General features: G+C 35.0%; 1 protein-coding gene across 1 annotated transcript; it reads right to left on the bottom strand.

Annotated features, from left to right (window-relative positions):
• Positions 1 to 580: 580 nt before the first annotated feature.
• Positions 581 to 868, bottom strand: LOC132418358 (small nuclear ribonucleoprotein E-like). Its single transcript, XM_060002172.1, has one exon. It carries the CDS (start codon positions 866 to 868, stop codon positions 581 to 583), a length of 288 nt encoding a protein of 95 aa, XP_059858155.1.
• Positions 869 to 9185: the final 8317 nt, after the last annotated feature.

Below are 9185 nucleotides of genomic sequence, written 5' to 3'. Positions count from 1 at the left end.
CTTGTATATGCCGCTTGGTGCACTTGTACAATGATTTCTTTAAGATAATATTATGTGCCAAGCACTGTGTTATGTGAGAAAGGTGTTATTATTATCTTTTCATTGCACTGAAGGTAAAAAGTGACTTGTCTAAGTTCACACAGCTAGTAAGTGCTAGATCTGGGAGTTTCACACATCCTTTTTAGCATCAGGATCAGTGTTCTTAATAACTACTCTCTATTCCTTGCTTTTAAACAAAATAACTACTGGCTCAAACTGTATTCACATTTAAATTTTAATATATGCTGTCCATTTGCCTCCAGAAAGGCAACAGCCATTTACATCTACACTAAGAGGGACATTTTTATTGATATTTCCCTGGCATATCCTTCCAAAGGTGGAAATTGTTTGTTTGTTTGCTCTTAGAAGGAAACAATGTAAATATTTTAATAAAAACAATCCCACAGCATTTACTGTCATCTGGTAATAACATAAAGGTGAGCAAAACAATATGAATAAATGCCTTAACTACACTTCTAACAAAGGACACCTAAAAAAACTGTATTGCCTTCTCAACAATTTCTCACTTCATTGATCATTTCTAGTTGAAGACACTTTGGAGCAAAGTAATGTTATCTCCTTTTAGCATGATCCGACTCAGCTGTTTTCTTGACTTTGTCTTAGAATGAATCTCTTCTGCATCATCTAATACGAGGTTCATATACCCATCAAAACCAATGATACAGCCCTCTATCCGCATATTCACTTGCTCATAAAGCCACACCTGAATCCGAGATCTAATTTGCAAGTATCTGAAGATGAGATTGATGGGCTGCACCATCACCTTCTGCACCTTCTGCACCTTCTGGCCCTGGCCCCGGTACGCCATGGTGGAAGCTCACAAAGACCTCACTATCCTGCACACCCTAGAAATTGGTTTTAAGTAAAACAGTAACGGAGAACTCAATATAGATCTTCAGTTACTGATGATGATTAGAACCTGTGCCTTAACGCTATTGTGAGAGAAGGCTGAGTAGGTATTGCCTCTGGAGGAACAGATTGTAGTGTCCTATAAAGCGAACAGGAATGCGTTCATTCTCACCCACCACACATCTCTTTAACTATGCTTTTCTGACTTTATAACAGTTTGAATAAACTATCCGGGTACTTCTGTATTCTCATTTGTCCTGCTTCTGGTACAGAAAATAGAAGGATGAGCAGTCTCTCACTGACTGAAAAGATAATTCTGTTGTCACAGATGTATATATTTTGTTGTAATATATATGTGAGTGACTGTAACAGAAAACTGGATCCACTTCCTAATTACTGTCAGAAATAATGGTTCCTGATTAACTATCCCTAAATCAAAACCACCATTCTGGTTAGATGCCCTCCATCATTTCACTAGCTCATAGAAAAAGTCTATTAAAAAAAATTTTTTTAAAAAAGGAGCAACTTAGTTACCTAGTAATATATATTGCCCATGGTTAAAATATCCTTGGGTGTTTGACATTTTCTGAATGGTAGAGTTTGGCGTTTTGTTATTTGGAAATAAATCATTTGTACTCCTGCTATAAAAGAAATCTCGGTTAAAAACCTAAGTTAAAATTTAGCCTATCAGCTTAAGATAAAAATTTAACCAAATAGTAATGATGCTTTTCTCCTCTTTTTCTATTTACTGAATCACTCTGTATAACAGAGGTTATATTTCCTTGAATAATAACTAATATAAAATTATATAATCCCAGTGCTTTATTTGAATGGTTCATTTTGACTGATTCACTTTTAAGTTTTTTTTGTTTTTATTCTGAATTTCTTTTTTAAGTTAAACTGCTAAGCTATACTTTTATACACAGTTTTTCATTTTTAACCTTTTTGTCAAATGTATGGGCATAGTTTTCCATGGTATTCTTAATATTTTAAATGTCCATTATATCTCAGGTTACTAATTCTTCCGTGGGTTGAGCCATTCGTCTGGCTCTTTTATATAGCTTCTATTTCTTTGCTGATAATTTCTTTGTTTCATTTGTTTTAAGCATTGCTCATTGAAGCATTTTTAATGATAACGGCTTTAAAATCCTTGTGAGATACTGCCTACATCTGAGCCATCTTGGCACCAGCATCTACCTTTTATCATTCAGGTGGTAATTTTACTGGTTCTTGGTGTGACTAGTGATTAGCAATTGTATCCTGGATATTTTGACTATTATGTTAGGAGATTCTGGGTCCTATTTAAGTCTTCGATTTTAGCAGGTAGTCACCCTGTGTAGGTTTAGCCTGTAGGTCTTGACCTACTTTTGAGGGTTGTGGATCCAATGACAACTTAATTTTCAGAACCTCTGCAGTGCACCTTTGCAGTGCTATTCTAATCGACTCCTTTTATGAAGTATACCACTAAGATATCACTCTGAAAACCTGGGTGTTATTCCACATTACAGTTCAGTCCTTGATCCCTTAGGTGTGATAATTTGGGTCATTTTCACACGTGGGTTGCTCAAGGATCTGCCCAGGGCTTCCTCTGTAAGTTTAAAGAATCTCTTTCTCCTGCTTCTTCCTCTCTTCGAGATTCTCCAACTCTCTAGCTAAGAAGGTGAAGGGCTCCCCCTGCCACCACCAGGAGAACAGTGTGAAGTCCAGACTCCTCACTCAGTCTCCACTGACCCCACAGGGGAAGGGAGTTGGGAGGGGCACTCATGGTGTTTGCTTGGGGTTGGGCAATTATTTGTCAAAAAATTTCTATCATCCTAGGCTACCCCTTTCCTCACATTTTGGCTGAGAAATCAGGTTTTTCTTTGGGCTTTTTCGGGTATGTGCCCGTTTGGTGTTCCATATTACACATTAATCCAATGCCCAGTCAGGATATATAAAATATTTATTTAAAGAAAAGATAAGAAAAAGTAAGAAAAGAAAAAAACAGAGAACTTGCCATCATGTCATTCCTCAAGAGCAGAGATTCCCCACCCAGTATGCTCTCTTCTTTCCACCTTTCAGAGTCCTCTTACGATTGTCTGTTATAATTAGTCCAGGGTCTTCAGCTGTATTTACCAGGGAGGAGCAGAGAGAAATGAGTCTATTCCATTCTATCTGTAACCAGTAGCCCAGTACATAACCTTTTGAGTTGTGTTTTTTCACTTAGCATAAGGCTTTTGAGTTTCATTCATGTTGTAGTAAGTCTAGCTTCAGGTTCAAAAATTAATAATTTAAACCTCTGTGGCATAAGACCACTCTCTTATTGTTGTATTTTTGTTCTTTACTCTTTGCTGATACTTTGGGAGTAGACTTTTTTTTTTTTGAGATTGGCTTTAAATTGCAAAAATATTTGAGTTTTTTTGAATATATTTCATCTGACACTTCTATGTGCTTGTAATTGCTGGTGGTGGGGGTAGATGGGGGTCAAAGCAGATTTGCATCAGTTCAATCTGCTAAGATTGTAAGCTGCATCCAATCTTCTTTGTAATAAAGCAAAATATACATACATAAGCAATTTAAAATATGTAGTTTGAGGTACACAACCCCTGCAGTACACACTGTAGCATGTCTGTAGTATCAGACAACTAAAAGACGACAGACATTATCCGTCACTGTTTGAAGTCTGAAGATGAAGACAATTTGTGAATACTAAGGTTTGTTCAGTGGCTTAGATAAAAGAGACTGGTAATAATAGTTTTGTATTAAAACATGTATAATATTGCAAACTAATATTTAAGCCATTTGAAATAGAAATATGATTCTTGTTAATATACTCACATCCAGATACTTGCATTTGGATATTCCAGTAAAATTAACAGTGTTGGCTTATACTCAAACATCCACATTTGGAAGAATTCAGTTTCTCAAGCCAAATAGTTTAGCTATTTCCCAGTTATTTATTCAGGAAGATGATATAATAAGTGAGCATATTTCAAAAGCAACATCTTTGGGGGGGTTTGGAAAAGTGTGTGTGCACGTGTTTTCACATGCCTATATTTTTTGCATATTATATAATGTATTTAAAGTGCTTAGTACAGCACTTTTTCTTCTAGATTATTATGATGATAGTATAAAAATAGCAATTGATCTATTTACTACAACAGCTCTTCCTAAGAGCGAGTTTAGATTTTGAATGAGAAATTATCAAGTAACTATGCTTCCAGAATGATATCCTGTGATTCTATAATCACTGATCACTAAAATGCCTTTCCGTACAAACCATCTCCAAGGAGTGGGTTTGGGGTATGGGAAAAGCACATGTGTTAGAGTTCTAGGTAACTATCTGACATATAACTAACTCCCAGGGAAAAAAGAAGAGGGAGGAAGAAGAAAATGAAGTGTTAAGACATAGCTTACAATCACGTTTCTTACAACAGTTGTCTCTATACAGCTACAATGCCTAAGCCCTAAGATACATATTCCAAAAATTTTATATTTTAGAAAGTTTTACTTTCCTACCATCTTCTTTGCCACCAGCAGCTATTGCATGTCATGACTTAACTCTAACAATTTAGGTGAGCAAATTCTAAATTTTATATCAAGGCCGAGAACAGGTAGTTTTGTTAAAATAGTTTCCCATTGGCACTCACATACAGTCTATATTTATTCTTTTTCTTTTTTTTGGTGAGAAAAACTAGATAGATACATAGATAGATGGATAGATAGATAGATAGATAGATAGATGTAGATAGATAGAAGATAGATAGATAGATAGGGAGTATTATTTACAAAAGCCCTATATGGTCACACAAGTTTTAAATTTTTTTCATCACATACCTGCACACATGTTAAATCACCCCCCTCACCACACACACACATAACCAGAGTATGAAGAAACGACAAAATTCTATTTTAAAAGTATTCTATTAGAAGGTATTCGTTTTCCTCAGGTTTGCTCCAATCGTTTTCTACATATTACCAAATCAGCACTTTGTAACCCCATTAAATTAATTTTGCTAAATCAAAATCAACATTTTGTGAAACTTTAAAAGGTTTTAGTAAGTGGAATATTTTTGCAAATTCTTATAAAATATCTATTATAAGTATATAATATGAATAGATATTATGAACATTTTAATTGCCTAAAATACAATTTACTAGATTCTCTGATCTTTTTTCTTCCCCTCATTACTTATGCTCACACTGCTATGCACATATTCCCCTCCTATTGAAAACATAAAAGTCCACGCAAAACATCATTTCATTTATTAAGCTTTACCTAATCACTTCCCTAAGAATATAGCACCCATCTCTCTGTTTCCATAGTAATTTCTTCTTGTTGCTCTTGAAGTTATTGATTTTCTGATTGGCTGTCCCCCACTACGTTGTGATCTGCCTGCTGGTAAGTACATTTTCTCCTTTGTATCTTCAAAACCTTACATAGTGCCACACAGAGTAGGTGTTCAGTAAATTTCTCAACAAACTCTAATATTTCAATATTAATGCAAATTCAAAAATGCTAACACACATATACAGGCATTATATATGATTAGGAAAAATAAAGCCCTCTATTTCATCTTCCCCAGTTCTTTATAAGCAGCTTATGTTTGAATGGGAATATTTTCCTAGACTTCTAAAACAAATGAGATTTTATTTTATTTTATTTTTTAAATTTATTTATTTATTTTTGGCTGCATTGGGTCTTCGTTGCTGTGCGTAGGCTTTCTCTAGTTGAGGCGAGCAGGGGCTACTCTTCGTTATGGTGCGCGGGCTTCTCATTGCAGTGGCTTCTCTTGTTGAGGAGCACGGGTTCTAGGGTGTGCAGGCTTCATAGTTGTGGCATGCAAGCTCAGTAGTTGTGGCACGCGGGCTCAGCTGCTCTGCGTCATGTGGGATCTTCCCGGACCAGGGATCGAATCCGTGTCCCCTGCATTGGCAGGAGGATTCTTAACCACTGCACCACCAGGGAAGTCCACAAATGAGATTTTAATTATACATGATAGCAGACTATTATGTGAAGGGATTTTCATTTCACTGACTTTATTCTTTCCTTATCTTAATGGGATATTTTTGAGAAATTTATTTTCCCTTTACCTATGACTAAAATGTTATTTTAAAGTCATATTAGCTCTACCTCAGAAACTTGGATGTATGAAAGACATTTATGGGCATCCTTTGAGGTGGTGCAAATTAGATGTATAATTTTATAATACTGAAGCTAAAAATTTCAAAGTACTCGTAACCTGACATTAAGGTATCATTATTCTAAGATTTAAATTTTACATGAAGTTAGATTTTTGTGAAGTGAATGAAGGTAAGACAATTTAATGGTCTACTAATAGCTAGACAACAATGTTTCTCTTCCTTATAGCAGTCATTATGTTTGGAATACAACTTTGAGTTGTAATTTCATATATATTTTTAAATGAAGTATACAAAATATTGAGAAATTAGTTTGCAAATATTATATGGGATGTTCTATAAACACAAACTTTGACTCTCACAACTATTCTGTAATGTAGATACCATTTCACAGATGAGGAAACTGATGTCACAAAGATTAAACAGCTGGATATCTTTATCATAGGACATCTTTATTCTAAATTTTCTTAATATTTCTACTTCCTTTGTGAATTTTTTAAAAAGAGTTTAAATAGCTTCTGATTTCCCAATAAATAATAGTTAACTTAATAAATAGGCATACTTAACGTTCCATTTGTTATTGTTAATATCACTATAGCGATTATCAAAAATCGAAGCAAGCAAGGAAATGTAGTATATTAGCTCCTTCTAATATAAGGCCAGGAAGACTATAGCCGAAGTTATAAGATTTTAAAATATCACCATGGTATCACTAGCTGAATTCTGAAAACTATGGAACTAGTTTAAGCAGAGAGAGGCAGTGATTGTTGAGAGCAGAGATGCTGCAGCCAAAAGTCCTGGGTAAAAATTCTGCTCTTAAAAAAAAAAAATCTGTTTTAGCTCTTCCTAGCTTGTCAAGTTACTTGACCTTTCTCTGTTCCAATCTGTTGTGAGGATTAAGTGAGGACATATATATATAATTTAGAATGGTACGTGACACATAGTGAGCACTATTAACAAGCTGCTGTCTGTCATTTCCTTTTTATTTGACAAGCTTGAGTAGCTCACGCTCTGTTCTCCCTATTCCCATCATTATGGCTTTTAGAGAACACTGTACTTCTTCTTGCCAGTAATTTTCAGAATTGTAGTCAGTAGATTCTGCCATGGAAAGTAAGCTAATTTTCCCTACAACTGGTATAAATAGAAAATAATAACATATTCAAGAACCTTTGGTTTCATCATTTGACCACTGCTATTCTCCCTCTACACAATTTTCCCATGGGTAAATTTTCCAGTCTCTACTATACGCTGATCTATAGTAGAGATAGATAGAGTATACATCTATCACCACCATCTGTATTCTGATCACATTCAAATCTCTTTCTCCAGCAACAAGCTGTCTTCATAATTTCACCTGAAATATCCAACTGTCTAATGCCCATATACAACCAGATACACGAAATACATCCAAAACATGTTCTTTTCTTTCTGTTGAGGTATAGTTGATATACAATATTATATAAGTTTCAAGCGTACAACATACTGATTCACAATTTTTAAAACATGTTCATATTGTAATCTCATTTTATGGGATAATATCCAAAGTTCTTAACATAATATATGACATGTCATGATCTAGTTCTTGTCTCTCCCAGCCCTCCCTTCCTCATACTGAATTGCTTGTGGTGCTTTGGCATAAGACACACCAGTTCTCGTTCCTGCTCCTATGGTCCTAGAATGCCCTTCAAGCCTAACACCATCTGACCTAACTTTTAATTTCAGACCCAGTTGGGCTATTTTATTTTCCTGAAACCTTCAAAACTCCATTGGACATTAGTAGTATGCATTCCCATTTTCCCAGATCTCTCTCTCTCTCTCACACACACACACACACACACATACACATATGTGAGTTAAACAGAACAAGGCACCAAGGTGTACCTGATGGACCCATCTTGCACCTTATGGTAATGGGAGAAGGCACAAAAAAGAAAGAAGAGCCCATTTCTTTCAAAGCACAATTACATCACTAATTCATTATTATGGCTCAGTTAATGGGATGGGCCATTAGATTAGCAATCCCTACTCAGTTAGTAAATATATGAAAAGCTAAGAAATTGTGAATGATGAAAGTTACTTGATAAAAGAGTTAAAGAAACCCCACCCACTTACCCAACATACCTAAGTAAACTGTTGCTTTCAAGGGTGATGGACAGTCCCAACTACAAATGCAAAAAAGAAAAAATCTCAGGCTTTCACAAAAACCAGTTGATCATCAACTGCCAAAAATACTGAAGTGATCACTGAAGCTGCTTACATTCTGCTCCTCTTCTCCTTTCAGGCACATGTTTTAGGTTGGCACTTCCATATACACTTTAAAGTTGAGTGTGGCCATGCGACTTGCTTTAGCCAATTAAAAATCAGGGGAAGAGGCGTCTCTTTAAGTGGGATCTTTACAAGCCATTACATGATTTCCCACAATCCCTCATTTTGAGAGATGATGGAAACATTTCACTTTGGAGCTTCCATCAGCCTATGTCCCTGAATGACTATGATATGCAGATTCTCTGCTAAACAACATTTGAATCAGACATAAGACATATAAACTCTTGTGTTGAGCCTCTGAGGTTCTAACTTCTTCCTAATTTAATGCAAATACTGTCTGTGATAATATGACATCATGTATTATACATCTCATGAACTCTTTTGATAGTTTTTTTAAAAATTGTTTCTACATCAGTTTAGCTTGCTTTGAGGGAGTTATCTATAATAGTATTGACATGATTTTTAAAATCATATTTTGTTATGTCTCACCTATGTGTTATACATTTATCAATTCCTACATGAATCTCTCAAAGCTGGGCAGTTTTATTGTCAGTTGAATAGAAGAAATTTCCTGTGAGATAAAAATATTTGAAGACCAGTTTCCAAACTTTTCTTGATTCCTAAAATACAATCAACTGAAATTGTTAGTATGAGGCAAAAAACCCAGCTTATCCATCCACATTTTGTTCTCGAATTTGTGTGAATGTAGCACGTGGGGTAGTATAAGGGAGAAAAATATTCAAAATAGATGAAAGAAAAATGAATAATTATGTATATAAGATATATTTTTAAGATATTAGATTGATATGAGTTTCTATATATAACCAATCCATCATGGTCTCTAAAAAATCCTTTTTTTATCTTGCTAAGAAAGAAATAGCTCAATTATA

The sequence above is a fragment of the Delphinus delphis genome, chromosome X, assembly GCF_949987515.2.
Source record: "Delphinus delphis chromosome X, mDelDel1.2, whole genome shotgun sequence".
Lineage (NCBI taxonomy): Eukaryota > Metazoa > Chordata > Mammalia > Artiodactyla > Delphinidae > Delphinus > Delphinus delphis.
Note: the sequence above shows the minus strand (reverse complement) of the source record. Positions and strands in the feature narration are given on the sequence as shown.

Bases quoted from the DNA above. Each gene is read 5' to 3' on its own strand.
- LOC132418358 (XM_060002172.1), bottom strand. From the start codon at position 868: ATGGCGTACCGGGGCCAGGGCCAGAAGGTGCAGAAGGTGCAGAAGGTG.